Source organism: Ahaetulla prasina, chromosome 3, assembly GCF_028640845.1.
Source record: "Ahaetulla prasina isolate Xishuangbanna chromosome 3, ASM2864084v1, whole genome shotgun sequence".
Lineage (NCBI taxonomy): Eukaryota > Metazoa > Chordata > Lepidosauria > Squamata > Colubridae > Ahaetulla > Ahaetulla prasina.
In genome coordinates this window covers 92,620,588-92,639,088 of record NC_080541.1, presented here as the reverse complement: position 1 = coordinate 92,639,088, position 18,501 = coordinate 92,620,588, and the positions used below count along the sequence as shown (strand labels likewise).

Below are 18,501 nucleotides of genomic sequence, written 5' to 3'. Positions count from 1 at the left end.
TTTGTAGAAATTGACCACATGTTTTTTTCCCTTGACAGATTCAGTTTGGGGTTTTAGTACATTATTTTTATATTCACTTTTTGTTTCCTGTTCGTTTATTAGCATCCAATCTGTAATTGCACCAATGCTTGGTTTTGGCTAACTTTTACATAATCAGCCAATGCATGTTTTTCTTTAACAGTTTATTTGATCTGAAGTAAACTCCTGCCTCTATTTTTGTGGCTCAGGTATAATTTTTCTTCCAAGATGGCGCCGACGAAGGCTGCCTCGGTGAAATGCTCTCTAATTGTTTCTTTATTTCTAATTGTTCTCTGTGACTCACTACGGATTTCCTACTCACGAGACCATCTGCTAAAAATTAAGGAACATTTCTTTAAGGAGCAGCTTTCTTTAATCTCACCCCCGCCTGTCTTTACAAACACGGAGGAGATTCTAACACAGGAGAAGGCAATTCCCACGGAGCCATGGATTACTAAAAAAACCAAACGACGGAAACGAAGGAAAAGAGGTAAACGATCTGGGATCTTAATCAGGCTAAGAACTTGCATTAAAACTCCTCTGCCTTCAATTTTCCTAACAAATATACGCTCACTTGCAAATAAGATGGATGAAATACTCCTCTTAAACAAATACTATTCTGATTTTCGCAATTCAGCAGTCCTATGCTTTTCTGAAACCTGGTTAAATGAATCAATTGAAAATAGCAGCCTGAACATTCCAGGGTTTCAAATTGAACGATCAGACAGGATTCCAGAAACATCTGGTAAAAAGAAAGGAGGAGGCTTATGCCTATATATTAATAGAAACTGGTGTCAAGATTTTAATATAATTTACAAATTCTGTGACAACAATTTAGAGACTCTAATTATCAACTGCAAGCCTTACTATTCGCCTCGTGAATTTTCCTCATTTCTTCTAATTGCTGTTTATGTCCCACCACAAGCCTGTGTAAACAAGGCATTACGAACTCTAGCTGACCAAATCATGGAGGCTGAAGCCAAACACCCTGATTCACTGGCCATTGTTTTGGGAGATCTAAACAAGGCAAACTTAAGGAAAGAGCTACCAAAATACTTTCAGCATGTCAATTGTCCCACCAGAGGCAAGAATACTCTAGACCATTGCTACACAACACTAAAAGATGCCTATCAGTCTTTACCATGTGCAGCTGTAGGACACTCTGATCATTGCATGATTCACCTTGTACCTGCTTACAGGCAAAGACTTAAAGCCACAAAACCAATAATTAAATCAGTGAAAACCTGGATGGAGGAATCAGAATCAAAGCTACAGGCATGTTTTGACTGCACTGATTGGGATATTTTTAAGGATACCTCTGCAGACCTGGATGAACTCACAGATACTGTAACATCATATGTGTACCTACAAGGAACTTGCGAATACACAGTAACAACAAACCTTGGTTTACACCTAAACTTAAGCAGCTACGACATTCCAAAGAGGAAGCCTACAGAAAAGGTGATAAAATGCTGTACTATCAGGCCAGAAATGCACTAACAAGGGAGATAAGAGCAGCAAAAAGAAGCTACTATGAAAAGCTAAAGAATCAGTTTTCAGCAAATGAACCAGCAAACATGTGGAAAACTCTTAAAAATATCACCGGCTATGGCAAACCTCCTTCCCAAGCTGAAGGTAATCAACAACTGGCAGATGACCTGAATGAGTTTTACTGCAGGTTTGAAAGGAAACTACAGCCACCTATTTCCACAACCCCCATCTCAGACACACCAACAACAGCCAAGCCTCCTACAACTGACCCCATTTCATTGGGTTCACAACCCCTAGTGATCACAGAAAAGGAAGTGCAGGACCTATTTCACAGACAAAAGCCAGGAAAAGCTCCAGGCCCAGACAAGATAACTCCTTCTTGCTTAAAAGTCTGTGCTGACCAATTGGCCCCCATCTTCACCCATATTTTCAATAAATCACTAGAGATGTGTTATGTTCCTTCTTGCTTCAAACGCTCTACCATCATCCCAGTGCCGAAGAAGCCCACCATCAAGGAACTGAATGACTACAGACCAGTTGCTTTAACATCTGTAGTCATGAAAACCTTTGAAAGGCTAGTGCTTTCCTACCTGAAAACCATCACGGATCCGCTGTTAGACCCCTTGCAATTTGCATACCGAGCAAATAGATCAACAGATGATGCTGTTAATATGGCTCTGCACTACATCCTACAACATCTTGAGTCTCCAAAGACCTATGCAAGCGTACCTTTTGTAGAGCTTAGTTCAGCATTCAATACCATCATTCCAGACATTCTTCTAACTAAGCTAAACCAGCTACAGGTACCGGAACAGACTTGTAAGTGGATCACAAGCTTCCTAACAAACAGGAAGCAGCAGGTGAAGCTAAGCAAGATCACATCAAATACCTGTACAATTAGCACAGGGGGCCCCCAAGGCTGTGTGCTCTCCCCACTTCTCTTCTCTCTGTATACCAATGACTGCATCTCCAATGATCCATCTGTTAAGCTACTGAAGTTCGCAGATGACACAACAGTGATTGGTCTCATTCGAGACAATGACGAATCCGAATATAGACAAGAGGTCGAACGACTAGCCTTGTGGTGCAACCAAAACAATCTGGAACTGAACACACTCAAAACCGTAGAAATGGTGGTAGACTTTAGGAGAAACCCTTCCATACTTCCACCTCTCACAATACTTGACAACACAGTATCAACAGTAGAAACCTTCAAATTTCTGGGTTCTATCATATCGCAAGATCTCAAATGGACAGCTAACATCAAAACATCATTAAAAAGGACAACAAAGAATGTTCTTTCTGCGCCAACTCAGTAAGCTCAAACTGCCCAAGGAGCTGCTGATCCAATTCTACAGAGGAATTATTGAGTCTGTCATTTGCACCTCTATAACTGTCTGGTTCGGTTCTGCAACCCAACAAGAAAAACACAGACTTCAGAGGATAATTAGAACTGCAGAAAAAATAATTGCTACCAACCTGCCTTCCATTGAGGACCTGTATACTGCACGAATCAAGAAGAGGGCCATGAAAATATTTGCAGATCCCTCGCATCCTGGACATAAACTGTTTCAACTCCTACCCTCAAAACGACGCTATAGAGCACTGCACACCAGAACAACTAGACACAAGAACAGTTTTTTCCCGAAGGCCATCACTCTGCTAAACAAATAATTCCCTCAACACTGTCAGACTATTTACTGAATCTGCACTACTATTAATCGTTTCATAGTTCCCATCACCAATCTCTTTCCACTTATGACTGTATGACTATAACTTGTTGCTGGCAATCCTTATGATTTATATTGATATATTGACCATCAATTGTGTTGTAAATGTTGTACCTTGATGAACGTATCTTTTCTTTTATGTACACTGAGAGCATATGCACCAAGACAAATTCCTTGTGTGTCCAATCACACTTGGCCAATAAAAAATTCTATTCTACTCTATTCTAATCTAATCTAAATATCACTACAGGGATGTCATGAATAGTTATAAGTTCTCTTGTTTTGTCCAGTTTTGCTTGTGTCCAGTTAATAATTCCAGTTGTGTAGCATATCAGAGATATGGCCCAGATATTGATGGGTTTGATGGTGTTTCAACCATTCAGTTTTGTCTTTAGCACTTTTTTTTCATTCTTTGGATGTATTTTTCAGTAATCACATTTTTAACTTGTACATGTTTTTTTTTAATCCAACTGTAAAATGCCAAGATACTTGTAGGCTTCATCCTGATGGCTCCTGAGAGTTTGGCCGTTCTGTATTTCAATTCCAATTGTGGTTTTATTCTTCTTCATTGCTACTGAGTCACATTTTTCCCATCCAAATTCCACTGCTATATCAGTATTAGAAATTCTTGAAGTAATTGTCAATGGCTGGATTTTTATTTCTGATTTTCTACAAAACTTCAGATCAACTGTACAAAGCAAATCTGAGATTTTATTAGCATTTTTCTATGACAGTCAATATTTTTTTTCTTCAAAAGCACTGAAAGTAGGATTATAGCAATGTCAAATAATAAAGGTGATAATGGAAGATGAATCATCTAATATTGACAATGTTGACAGTATTTTTCATTTTCAACAACCTATTCTGTCTTCCACTGATTCATTATTATTTTTTTATAAGCATTCTAATGTTTTGCTTACCGCTATTTCCAAATATGATGATCTAATTATGTGGTAATGAATCTAACACATTTTTAACACCAATCCAGATTATATGTACATTTTATCTATCACAAACTGATTTTTGTATCTCTCCTTTTCCTTATATCTCCTTTCAATTTTATTGGGAGGCTGTTATTTTCTTCTAAATAACCTTGCATATTTTCTATTATGCTTGAAAATAACGTAAACATTGTAAACAAGCATGTTATTGGCCCATAGTTTCCTGGTGTTCTTCATTCATTCAACTTTTTAATTATAGTCTTTTAAAGTTTCCCACAGATCTTTCCAAACCTAGATTGTTTCCTTTTTGTTTTTTGTTTTTTCAATTTTCAGGATATCTATTGACATTTATATTTTGGTAGTCTTCTCGGGTCTGACTGAAACAGCTGATATTGCATAAAATAAATGAATCTGGCCTTAACAAGGTTCAATTTTCCTAGCTATTGCTCTAATTTATTGTTTTATAATTTCCAACCTTCTTTAATTTCCTGGTGCTATGCCAATGTTTTATTAGGCTTGTCTTTATCCTTACATTTTTCAGTTTTCGCTCTTTAATGCTTTTTTTTTTTAAGTACTTGCATCTGATCTTATTTTTTTTTTATCATGGCTTCCAGTTTGATCTTCCACTTTGGGATTGAATATGATTGTGCTTTTGGTTTTCTAATTTCCCTACTAAAATTCCACCACTGTTATTTTAATCCTTGCAAGAGCCTTATTCATATCCTTCTTTATAGGTGCAGGTTTTTTTGTGGGCACTACTTTTAATGATAGCAATCTTTGCCTACTGGTAATTCCTCATATTATGGTTCATCATACTGTCAGGATGTTTAAACTGGATTGGGTATTTTTATCCATCTATCAAGTTCTTTCCAAGGACCTGGGATAGGCAAATGCTGTTTGATGGTGTTAAAGATTTTGTCACAAGAGGTAATCTGTTCCAAGTAAAACTGCCTTTTAAAATTGAATGATGGTGACTTTGACAGTGATAATATAAAAGTAAAAAAGCAGTTCCTGAGAATCTTACTCCACTAGTCATTGACAATTATGGGGGGCAATGCTTATCTCTGTTTCAAGGTCATTGGGTCAGCTCTGTCTGAAGACATTTTGTGGTTATTGGCCAGCATGATATCATATAATTGTCTTCCCACTAAAGTGGTATCTATTTAGCCACTCACATTTGCATGCTTTTGAACTACTAGCTTGGCAGGAGTTGGGGCAAAGACAGGAGCTCACCCTGTTGTGTGGCTCCTGGGTCTCGAACATGGGCTACTGGCTTTCCAGGTGACAAGCCCAGCGTCTTAACTGCTGAGACTCTGCACCATCCAATAATATATAGTATTCATCATATTATTATTATTAATTCTTATCATTATCATCAAGAGCCACAGTGGCACAGTGGTTAGAGTGCAGTACTGCAGGCTACTTCTGCTGATCACTGCCTGCCAGATTGAATCTCACCAGGCTCAAGGTTGACTCAGCCTTCCATCCTTCCAAGGTGGGTAAACTGAGGACCCAGATTGTTGGGGGCAATAGGCTGACTCTGTTAACCGCTTAGAGAGGGCTGCAAAGCACTGTGAAGCGGTATATAAGTCTAAGTGTTATTGCTATTATTTGTTTACAACAACATGAGGTCACAGCTGTTAGTTCTTTAGCTGATTTTGGCCTTATATGCATTGAGTTCTTCCAAGGACCCAGGATGTCATAATGTATTGATGTAATAAATGTATGGATCCAAGCAGTGTGGCTTTCACAATTGACAGAAGAAAATTTTGTCAATGCAGAAGTTTTCTATATGCCATCCAAGATTTTTTGGTATGGCACCCAGTGTGCCAATAATTTGGGATCAGCACGGCCAGTTTATTCCATAATCTTATTGTTATTGAAGCTATTGGTAAAAAGGCTAAGTTAAGCTGTTAATGATATTTCTTTTTATATCAAATGAACACCACCACACAGGAAAATATTATAACCTGCAACCCACACAGCTCCTTTCTGTCTTAAAATGAAAAGAGAGAGAGAAAAAAAACCTTTATCAAGTTATTTAGTAAATTATATAATTAGATCTCCACATAAAATAACCTTTGCAGAACCTGCTGGTCCTGCTTAATTTAAGTAATCTTCTTAATGTAAACCAACCTATATTCCAACTATCTAAATTTACAGTAAGATCCATCAACTCATGCTTTTGCCATTTCTGAAGGGTATACTTACCAACCACTGACATTTCTGGAACACTTGCCATATAAACTTCTTCTGGAAATGTTGGCTCATTGTCATTGATGTCATGGATTTTGATGACAAACTCTGATTCAGGTTCCACTGGCTGGAGTGTTCTTCGGTTAATGGCCTGGGCACGCAGGGTATAGTAAGCTTTCTCTTCTCTGTCAATTCTTCTTGTGGCATGAATGTCTCCTGTTCTCTCATCAATAACAAAAAGAGTGCCAGCTCCATCTCCTGACAAGATGTACTTGAGAGATCCATCTCCTTTGTCCTGGTCAGAGTGAAGCTAGAGCAGAAAAAAAAAGGGAGAGTAAGCAAGGAGAAAGATAAAGAGCTATGTAAACATAATAACAACAATATTAATAATCCAGTTAATTAGGATTTATTAAATTCCACATGGCTGTAGAAAATATGAACTGACAAAATCTCAACTCACAGAGAGTGTAATGTGTTTCAGTATAGCAGCAGTAGCAAAAGCAGGTATAGCATCTACTTCTCATCAGAATGCTCTTAATACCAAGGATAAACTTGATAGCTTAGCTTTGGTGGCAGATTTTAGTTTTTCTAGCAACACCTGTTCTGCAGAGCAGAACATTTGTGTCACAAATCTTACAAGAATTTTATGTTAATGCTGACCTTTTCTTTCTTGAAAATGAATCCATTAAACATTCACAACCTGCTGTGTTGGTTGTAAATTCTCTAAGCAGATAAAGGACATGACAGGATACATATTAATTAAGAATATCATATCTTCTTGAGCTGGTGGTACACTTAAAAAAATCTCAAAGCTTCATACTTGTTAAAGAAAAGAATATATATGGAGGATCCTCAGAAATTTGTTGGTAAACTTCAATCTCCTAATATATTATTTCTGAAATCTAAAATGTGTTAGATATGGAACAAAAGAACTTTAGACATGGCACATTTTTGATCTAAGAAAGGAATAGAGACACTGATTTTTTCATCTCTAACGGCTCTGCCTCTTAAAGAAGTAAATCTAACTAGTATTAATCTAATTTAATCTAATGGTCAATTTTTGGAGTTTATGGGTAGGGGTCACTTTGGTTTTGAGGTTGTCACAGAAACCATATAGGAGCAGATGTTTCATGGAAAACCCCAGTTTAAGTTTAGGCATATATCATTTTATTCTCTCAAGGTAGTCTTCTGTTGTGTTTTCTATAGTTTTATTTCTGAGACATTTTTGCTAACTGCTAGCTCAAACCCCCACTAGCAGTTAAAAGGAAGAAACAGCTGCGATCACACATTGCTCCTAGAAGCACGAAGCTGTAAACACCAGCCTGAAGATGATGAATGAGACTTTGTCGAAACGTCGCCAAGACATTTCCAATTTTACGCGGGAGAAAACCTGAATAACCAAAGACCTACACACACACACACACACACACACACACACACACACACACACACACACCCCTCTCTCTCTTTCTTTCTCCCTCCCTCTCTGTCTCTCTCTCCAGACATACTGTACATATATACATGCACAATTAGAGCCAACTCAGCGCAAGTAATTTAGCTTACTTGTTCTGTATCTCATGCTTTATTCAGACTTGGGAAAAAGAAATTGTCAAAATATATTTTTTTTCATTTTTGAATGAATTCTTTGAAAAAGGGGGTGGGATCGAGGTAGGAAGAATAAAGTATTTTCCAACTTTCCAATCTACCAAAGATAGTATCCTTAAATATTATGTTGCCCCTGGCATTACATTAAATGCATTACATTAACAGCATGCATGTATTTCATGGCTCACCTTTAGGAACAAAATTCATTATAACTGACAGTATGAAAGGATGTGTGCTGAATAATCATGTCATAGTCATTTTTTTCTTTTAACAATTAAGGATTGACCCAGGTACTAATGATTGAGAATGTTGGCTGAAATAAACTAGATATTATGCTTATTCCATTTGTTTTTGTTATTGTTTCTGTTAGTGCAGTTTAAGTCTGTCACTGCCTATTTTTTCAAGGTTCAGTCCTTCTAAATTGAAACAATTTTTTTTTTGCATGTATTTCATCATCATAGACATTTGTTTTAGGACATCTGTCATAGGTTCAGTGTTTCACTTTAGCCCAATGTTGGGCTTTATTTATTTTATGTTTTTGTTCACAAGTTCCATTAAGGTAGGACATTTCTTTGTGCTGTGCTCCAAGAGGCCATTTGCTGAGCCCAGATGATCACACCACTCATCCTATCAGAGATCTTTAGCAAATGCAACCAATGATTTCTCTGCACTATAGCCTGGTATGAAAGCAGACTGAAAAGCATATGGGTAATCATATTTCTCCAGGGAGGGTCCTCTGAATTTTAAAATTGAATCCCATTGCAAAAAATGTTGATGAAACTAGCCATTGCTTCTTGAATACACTACTGCCTTCAGAAAAGATAGAACCATAACTTCATTCAAAGCTGAATTCACCCCCTCCCCCCTCCCCTCCCCCCTCCCCTCCCTCCTCCTTTCTTCCCCCATCCCCTCTCTCTCCCCTCCCCCACTTCCCAGAGCAAATACCGGGTATCTATCTAACAATCATGAATAAAATATGCTAATTAACATAAACTCCCATTCCTCTTCTTGAACCTCAACTCCCCTTTTCCATAAAAAAAGAAAAAAAAGTAAAATATTAATACTAACACAATTACCTTTTATTCATTTAAAAGCTATTTAGTATTTTGTTATTTCAATCTCCATTGTATATATTTTTCAAAAATAATCTTTCAAATATGGTCATAATTCTACCTTCTCATTATTAAATTTAAAGTCCAATCTTCTGTATTAAACAATATCCCATCTTCCAATGTTGTAAGATCAAAAATTATTCCTCAATATACCTTATACTCCATCATATTATCTCCATCATACTTAATGTATGGGGGGGGGGATTTGTAACACTTTTTCAATAAAAAAAAGATGAATTCACTATAGCATGGACCTGATCAGTGGTGAAATTCAATTTTTTTTTACTACTGGTTCTGTGAGCATGTCTTGGTGGGCATGGTGTGGCATGGTGGGCATGGCTGGTGGGCATGACAGGGGAAGGATGCTGCCAAATCTCCATTCCCACCCCACTCCAGGGGAAGGATACTGCAAAATCCCCATTCCCTCCCAACTCCTGGGGGAAGGATATTGCAAAATCTCCATTCTCACCCCACTCTGGGACCAGCCAGAGGTGGCATTTGGTGGTTCTCTGAACTACTCAAAACTTCCGCTATCAATTCTCTGAACTACTCAAAATTTCTGCTACCGGTTCTTCAGAACCTGTTAGAACCTACTGGATTTCACCCCTGGATCTGATCATGTATCACCAATTAGAAGGTCTTAACCAGCCAGGAGGGAAATGGATCGAAAAGACAGGTGGATGGTTAACACCCCAAAGGAATATTTCCACTTCCTTGGGTATTACAGGATCAAATATTTCCAATATTTGATATTAGCCAACTCAGCCAGACCTGCCCAGTCAGAGTCTATGTCTGAGTAAATCTGAAAAATGTTATCTATCAGATGCCTAGAATATTCTAAGAGGAGCCCTGAAGATATTTTTGTGATATCCCCTCCTCACTCTTGCACAAGTAATGTGGTATTTTAGAAAGGGCTGAAGGCAAAATAAGAATAGGAAAAAAAGATTATGTCTTGATCTGTTGATACTCAATTATACGTCTTGACTCCGAGCCAATCAAATGATGCTGTCAAAGTCCTGGCCCATTATGTGGAGGTTCTGCTATCATTACTATACTGAGACATATTATACTGTGTATCAAGTTGGTAGATTGAAAAGCTTTTTTCTCAATTCATCTTTTCTACAAATTATCCTATGTGATACAGGGTTACACAGTTCTGTCTCTTTCTTCTCCCCTGTTCTCTTTTTTCTTCTAACTTAATTCAGATCAGGAAAAAGAGATCAAGAATCCCAGCCCTTCTCTCCTGACAAGATATATCTGAGAGAAGTATATCTTCTCAATAGGTAGGTCTGGTATTATTTTAATTATTGAAGAAAGAGCAGAGAGATGTACACCACATAAGGGGTGGGTTCTACTTACCTTTACTACCAGTTCGCAATGGTAGTTGCATAGATCGTCTATGATGACATCCGGGTGGGTAGGCGGAGCCTCCCACCAGTTTTACTACCAGCTCGCAAGAACTGGACCAAACCGGGGGCAACCTGCCACTGTACCACATACATAAAAAGAATTGTCTAGGGAAAAGAAAGCTTTCTATACCCTATGCACCCAGGCTATTAACCAAAAAATTACTCCAGTGGTGGAATCTGAATCAGATTCCAGTTGCTCATGCCTTGGTTGCATCTTGATTGAACTACTATAATGTAGTTTACATGGGCCTGCCCTTGAAGACCATTTGCAAATTACCGCTGGCCTGGAGGAAGCGATGGGTGTGTCACATTATCAGCATGCATTCCTGCTGCATCTTAAGTTGCAATTCTCCTGTCCTTTGGAATGATATGCCCTTGGAGATATGGTATTGCTGCTATTCTTCTGAATGTTTGAAAATTGTTTAAGATCTGATTGTTCTACCAAGTTTTAGGATAGTATGCTGGGTAGCCAAACCATTTTGGTTTTTGGTTCTGTCTTCAAGGCAGCTTTATTGTTAGATATATAATAGAACAGAACTGAATGGAACAGAACAAAATAGAATAACAGAGTTGGATGGGACTTTGGAGGTCTTCTAGTCCAACCCCCTGCTCAGCCATGAAACCCTATACCATTTCAGACAAATAGTTGTACAATATCTTCCTAAAAGTTTCCAGTGTAGAGCATTCACAACTTCTGGAGGCAAGTTGTTCCACTGATTAATTGTTCTAACTGTCAGAACATTTCTTCTTAGTTCTAGGTTGCTTCTCTCCTTGATTAGTTTCCATCCGTTGCTTCTTCTCCTGCCCTCAAATGCTTTGGAGAATAGCTTGACTCCTTCTTCTTTGTGGCAACCCCAGACATATTGGAACACTGCTATCTTGGTAGTTTCTTTTACATATTTATTAATTTTAACTGTAAGTTACTCAGAGTTATTGTGGAGTTCAACATGTATGTATGTATGTATATATGTATGTATGTATGAATGGATGAACCCAGGGGGGCATATCAAGAGAATCAATCCACCCTCTGTGTCTACCCTAGTCTCATTTATACATGGCATGTCCAAGGTATGTTTGTAATTGGAAAAAAAGAAAATCTTTTTACAGACTGATTGGCATTTAGGAGGCAAAGACCAAATGACCTGACATTCGGGCGTAATACTGAAAGACAGAACCAGTTTTAAACATCAATCCTCCTTTCCCACAATTGGTCTACAATTCCAATCATATCTCTCTCTGCACTGATATTATTGCTTGCCCTTTAACTACCACAAATCATAGTCCTCCAACCCTCTCTACTTCCCTAAGACCTTGTCATTAATAGGCATTATCTACAATCTCCACAATCAACCATACATCCTACCAGTAATACTATCATAACTGTCCTACCCAACTCACTGCATCACATGTCTTTTTTTCCTTTTGCTGACAATCAAATTTTTCCCAATTGCCATCTTGTTAAATATATATTTATTTAACAATAAATATATATATTTGTTTTCATAGGTTTTCACAGATATAGGTATGTAGGTCTTGGCATATTCGGGTCTTTTCCCGTGTAAGGTTGAGAGTATCTTGGCGAAGTTTCGACGAGGTCTCACTCATCATCTCCAACCTGGTGCTTTTGGCTTCGTACTTCTTTGCTCGCAGAAGCACGAAGCTGAAAGCACCAGCCTGAAGATGATGAGTGAGACCTTGTTGAAATGTTGCCAAGATACTCTCAACCTTACATGGGAAAAGACCCGAATATGCCAAGACCTACACACACACACACACACACACACACACACACACACACACACACACATATTCCTTTATTTTCACTATCCTCCACAACATTTCTAACAGATTCTCTAATGTTTCCTAATTGTATTGTTACCAAATTGGAGAAAATATATTGAAACAGGTAAAACTGTAGCCTTTATTAAGTACGTCTGCTTCAAGAGTAATAGCTGATTTGAAATTTTAAGCAGCAAGTTTGGCTCAAAGCTTATACTTTGGTCCCCAAAAGGTGCTTTAGTATCATTTATCTTCATGTTTTTGCTTCTTTTTTCTAAATCCAAGCATGTCCCAGCATAAATCATTGTTAAGTTCATTGCTCCCAAACAGTGAAGAATGACTTAATGAAAAAGGAAGAGATTTATTTAGCAATCACTACTCAAATTACAGCTGTTTATTACATTTTCTTCCCACTACCTCTATCAGTGACCATCTATTACTAGTTTAGCCTTAATGCAAATTGGTTTTTTTTTGTGTCCTTTTATTGATATATGTCATTATTTCTCTGACATTTTACGATTATGCTAAAACTCGTAACACTCCAGCAGTTATTTTAATGTAATCTCAATGATAATTGGATATACAGCAGAATAATAAAGTTATATAAATACCTCATCTAGTCATGAACACATTATGTTTATAGGCAGTGGTTGTGATCACAGACAGAAATAACTATAGCCTTCACACAAATACACACAGTCATATTGTTACCCATCTCAGCCAATAGGTAGGTTAAAAAACAACTCTCTTCATCCATCTATATCAGGGGTGTCAAACTTGCATCATCATGGCGGCATCCCGTGACATATTGGGATCCCCCTCCTTTGCTAAACAGGGTGTGGGCATGGCCAGCGCATGACACATCCAGCCCACGGGCCGTGAGTTTGACAACCCTGATCTATATGACATAAATGTTGAAATTCTTTTGGTCCCCCACCCTCCCAGTCAAAGTTGGGTTTTCTACTATTCTCCCAAAATGGATAATGTTCTAGAGATTATTGATTATTAATATCAACAAAAGCCCAATTGATTTCAAACCATTGCCAAAAATCTAAATTCTTTTGCTCCATTAAGCCCAGCTCATAAAATAGTTAGGGGGTTCAAACATTTTAAAATTGATACATTTGATTAGCTATTAATTTTAGAAAGTGGTATTCTTTACTGAAAATGTTAGTTATATATTTTCTTGTGGACAATTCATTGCAAATCACATCTTGTATATTATCTTAGTCTTAGTATTTCTTAGTATTTCATACTGTATCTAATGTGCGGGAGAAGTACTTTATTTTTAAGTACCTGTTTTTTAAAGGACTCCCTATTCCATGTCTGCATTTTTTGTGTGGATTAGGTTATGTGTATTTAAGACCAAAATCTACCCATGTACTATTAATTTAGTTGGACTAGCTCCCAAACATGTAAGAAGATAATTGCAGTTTTAAAAATTAAGAATAAAATCAGTGAGAAGTTACCACTTTTTAATAGTTACCACTTTAAAATTATGCTCACTATCAAGATCACTGTTTTCTCCCACTAACATTTTATTAATGTCTCATATATATTTATATGAGTATAAAAAGGTAAAGGTTCCCCTCGCACATACGTGCTAGTCGTTGCTGACTCTAGGGGCAGTGCTCATCTCCATTTCAAAGCCGAAGAGCCATCGCTGTCCGAAGACGTCTCCATGGTCATGTAGCCGGCATGACTCAATGCCAAAGGCGCATGGAACGCTGTTACCTTCCCACCAAAGGTGGTCCCTATTTTTTCTACTTGCATTTTTACATGCTTTTGAAACTGCTAGGTTGGCAGAAGCTGGGACAAGTAACGGGAGCTCACCCCGTTACACGGCAGCACTAGGGATTTGAGCCGCTGGCTGCTGACCTTTCGATTGACAAGCTCAATGTCCTAGCCCCTGAGCCCACTGCATCCCTTATATGAGTATACTACTTCATATTTTATATATCGTATATCTATGAAAGTCTGAATGTTTTTTTTTTCAACTGGTATTTTATTTTATGTCATGGACAAATGCTCATCCTATTTCTGTCCTTTCCATTTTGCATTTTAAATAATTTTTTTTTGCCTTTAATTCCTCACCCCAATAGTCATATTGTCTATATTCTCTCTTCAAAATTCATTATAAGAGTGACAGATGTCTCTCTCTCCTTGAAAATTCATCAGAATCCTTCTTCATATTCAAACCACTTCTGTTTACCATTATCTGTACAAATTACTATGTGTCTTAGTAGAACATGCGCATAAGAAGGGTAAAATATACATTATGCTTCTGAGGGTGACATATTTTATTTTTAGTAACATAAAGAAACTTATTAAAATCTTGTATCTTCACAGAAAGTTTATTAACAAGGCAACACTTGTTTTAATCAAGCTGAATGAGTGGAAAGCTGCTTTTTTCACTTTTACAACACAAAATCCTTTGATATAAATCAAGAGAATAATTTTTAATTACAGGAATTGGCAATAAATTGCCCCTTGAAATCAGCAACGAGAATAATTTAAGTTTGCATTACTAACACTAACTTAAGTAATGATACAATCAAGATTGAAATGCACCTTTCAATATATGTGCAGGCTTATTCAGAGATAAATTATCTTATCTGCATAGCAATGTTATTTAATTTGAATTAAACCTGCAGAAACATTTTTCATAAGAGGTCTGCTAGAATATGCATACTATAAATATATTCACACTATAAAACATTATTAATATGGGTAGTATGGATAATATGCAGAACTAATAAGCATACATCAGTTTTATAGTGAGTATGGCTTCTTATACTAAGATGTAGATTTAATCAATAAATTATCACAGATATTTTAAAAGAAATTTTATGTTGCATTTTTTTTGCCTCCTTGTCCTCAGTAAAGACCAAAAGAGCATCAGTAAAAACTGCTATCACATCAATATTAATTATCATTATAATAAACTGTATTTTTAAAGAAAGAAGGATAAATAATAAATATATATAGCACAGCCAAAGAACCAAAGCTTTGCATGGAGAAGGTTCAATTTTACCATCTGAAAGAACAGACAGAAAAATTCTTGCCTGAAATCTTCCTATATTATTGGCACTTTTGAGCCCAACATTTCCATTGCTAAGCAAGACAGTTAAGTGAGTTTTGCTCTATTTCACTATCTTTCACTATAATTCTTTTTTTTATATATATAAAAAAGTTTTATTTTTACATTCATATCCAACAACTCATCCAATGTACAGTCATATACAATTAGTCGGGCTTGCCCAGTCACCACCCCCTCCTTTTAACTCTCTTCCCTCTTCTACCTTCTTCTACTTTCCAGACCTTCCTCCCCTTCTCTTATCTACATCCTCTCCTCCCTCCACCTTTCACTATAATTCTTAAGTGAAGCATTGCAGTTGTTGAATTAGTAATATGGCTGTTAAGTGAATCTGTCTTCCCTACTGCTTTTGCTTGCAAACATATGCCCCTAGGACACTGTGACTGTCGTAAATACATGCCAGATGCCAAGCATCCGAATTTTGATCATGTGATCACGGGGATGCTGCAACTGTCAAATGTGTGAAAAATGGTCATATGTCACTTTTTTTCAGTGTCGTTATAATTCCAAACAGTCACTGAATGAATGGTTGTAAATTGAGGGCTACCTGAGACTGGTTCAGTATATAGGTAAGGGTAAAGGTTCCCCTCACATATATGTGCTAGCTGTTTCTGACTCTAAGGGGCAGTGCTCATCTCCATTTCAAAGCCGAAGAGCCAACACTGTCCGAAGACATCTCTGTGGTCATGTGGCCGGGATGACTAAACACCAAAGGCGCACGGAACGCTGTCACCTTCCCACCAAAGGTGGTCCCTATTTTTCTACTTGCATTTTTTACGTGCTTTCGAACTGCTAGTTTGTCAAAAGGCTCAGTATATGGAAGTTTCCTATTGTCGTGTCCCACTCCTCCGCTGACGGCTGGGTCAGGGAAATCTGAATCAGGCGTGCCTCTGCAGTTCTGCCAAAGTCCTAGCAAAGTCCTCAGGACAGGCAGGAGACCAGCAAGTGACTTCAGCAAGATATGTTTAGACTTTGCCTGACTCAGAGAATGCCAGAAAGCAGGTCCTTTATATAGGCCATGGGGTGTGGCTCTATGACTCAGCACTTATCCAGGCCTGCCCCTCCCTTCCTTCTGTTGCCTCCGTCTATCAAGTCTTCTGACGCGAGGGTCACACCAGTCTGCAGCTGTTGGCAATTGACCTCCCTTAGGCTCACATGCTGTGGAGGAGGGGGAGGGGTCTAGTTGCTTCGTTTGCCTGGGCATGGAGCCAGAGCTGGGGGCTGGAGATACTTCCTCCTCTTCAGCCTGTCTGGGTATGGAGCCAGGGCTGGGGCCGGGAGGCATACTAGGACATTCCTCCGTGTTCGGAAGCAGATAAGAAGGCCCCGGCTGTGGTGAGATCGGACGAGACACAACACCTATCTCCTGACGGATAACTTCCAGCATAAAAACATTTCTGCTGTGAGTAAGAAACAAGTTCAGGGTTGCCCACGAACTTACGATGAGCTGCAGTGCCAGCATTATCACCAAATACACAATTCAGAAAATGAAGGTCTTGAAATGTGAGATTTCTCTAAAGCAGGGGTCTCCAACATTTCTGGCTTTGCAGACCAGTGGGGGGAGGGAAAGAGAATGGTTCCATGCAACCAGCAGATGTATGTGCTCAGAGCTCCATTTATGCAAGTGATGGCTTGCAGAAATGGAGCTCTGAGCGTGACAGCTCATATGCCACGTGCATGGCCCAGTTCTGAATGGGCCACAGCCCAGTACTGGGCTGAGTCCCGAGGGTTGGGGACCCCTGGTCTAAAGGATATCTAAACAGATTGATCAAAACAACTATTGCAAAGTACGGAGAAGCTTTTCTCTAAAATTTATATTTTTTTTACTGCCCAGAATTACAGTTTGCCCCATTTTTCAATAGAATTTCTTCAACAGATTGTGGCCGAGGCCAGCTTTTATGCACATGAACTATTTTTGGTTTGTTTGTTTGCTTCACCATGATTACTAAGAAAGAGATGAGCAGCTTAAAAAACCTTGGATGGCATTTCCCCAGCACTCGGGGTGGAGGTGGAGGAGTAGGAAATGCTTCTTTTTAAAGAGCAACATGCCTGTATCTTGCTGGGAAAATAATGAAAAACAAATTTAGGGAAGCTCATCATCACTGGTGAGGCTTTTGCAAAATATTAAAAGACAACACTGAAGGCAGTAGCAAGAGAAAGGATCGCCGGAATGTCCTGAATTGACTCCATTTTGTATAAAAATTTATTAGCAGTACCCACTATACTTGGATTGAGGACATTTTTTCTAAAAGTAAGAGTAGCTTAACAATGGAACCAATTGCCTAAAGAAGTATGGGCTGCCTTTTATTGGATATGTTCATGCATATCCACCCATCTGTCAGAGATTGTTTAATTGGAATTCGGATCCTGCACAGAGCAGGGATTTGGAGTTAGCAGCCTTCCAACTCTATGTATTATGAGAGGGGGGGGAAAAAAACCCTAAGCATTCTGGAACAAAAGACATGTTTCTTCCTTGGGCCAACAATTATTTATTTACTACTATATTACCTGGACTTACATGCCTTTTCCATCCAAGTAGCATCTAAACCCTATCTTGGATGCTGTCAAACTTCCTTCTCTATTTTAGCTGCCATTTCTTTCATGTTCTCCAACGTGGCCTGTCACAGCTGCTTGGTACTGATAGCACAGTCCCTGCTTTTGTGAAAAAAACCCACCTTCTTCTCTTTTAAAAGGAAGGAAAGAGCAATTTTGACATAGACCAAAATCATACTGGGGAAAGAAGACTCTTTCAACAGTTCAAGCCAAAAGTAATTTTTAGTGAACTGTAACATATAACAAAGGACTTTTTTTGTGTACTCAATAATATTCCTTGAAATATCCAGCTAGATTGACTGGAGAACAGAGTTTGTTACCATTGCAGAAATAAACTGCAAGAATTAAATAACAAAGAGTCATTGAATAAAAACATATGATTGAGGACAAGGCAATCCCACTTTAGACTTTGATCTGTAATTTTGATCTGTAAATTTGATCACAGAAAAGGAAGTGCAAGACCTATTTCACAAACAAAAGTTAGAAAAAGTTCCAGGTCCAGACAAGATAACTCCTTCTTGCTTAAAAGTCTGTGCTGACCAATTGGCCCCCATCTTCACTCATATCTTC

General features: G+C 38.1%; 1 protein-coding gene across 3 annotated transcripts in view; it reads right to left on the bottom strand.

The window, feature by feature from the left end:
• LOC131195678 (cadherin-10) overlaps positions 1–18,501 on the bottom strand; it is a 168,048-nt gene that overhangs the window by 48,137 nt on the left and 101,410 nt on the right. For all 3 annotated transcript variants that reach the window (XM_058177778.1, XM_058177777.1, XM_058177779.1), the window contains one exon: positions 6,392–6,686. In XM_058177778.1, the coding sequence (XP_058033761.1) occupies positions 6,392–6,686 (295 nt within the window). The remainder of the gene's footprint in view (positions 1–6,391; positions 6,687–18,501) is intronic.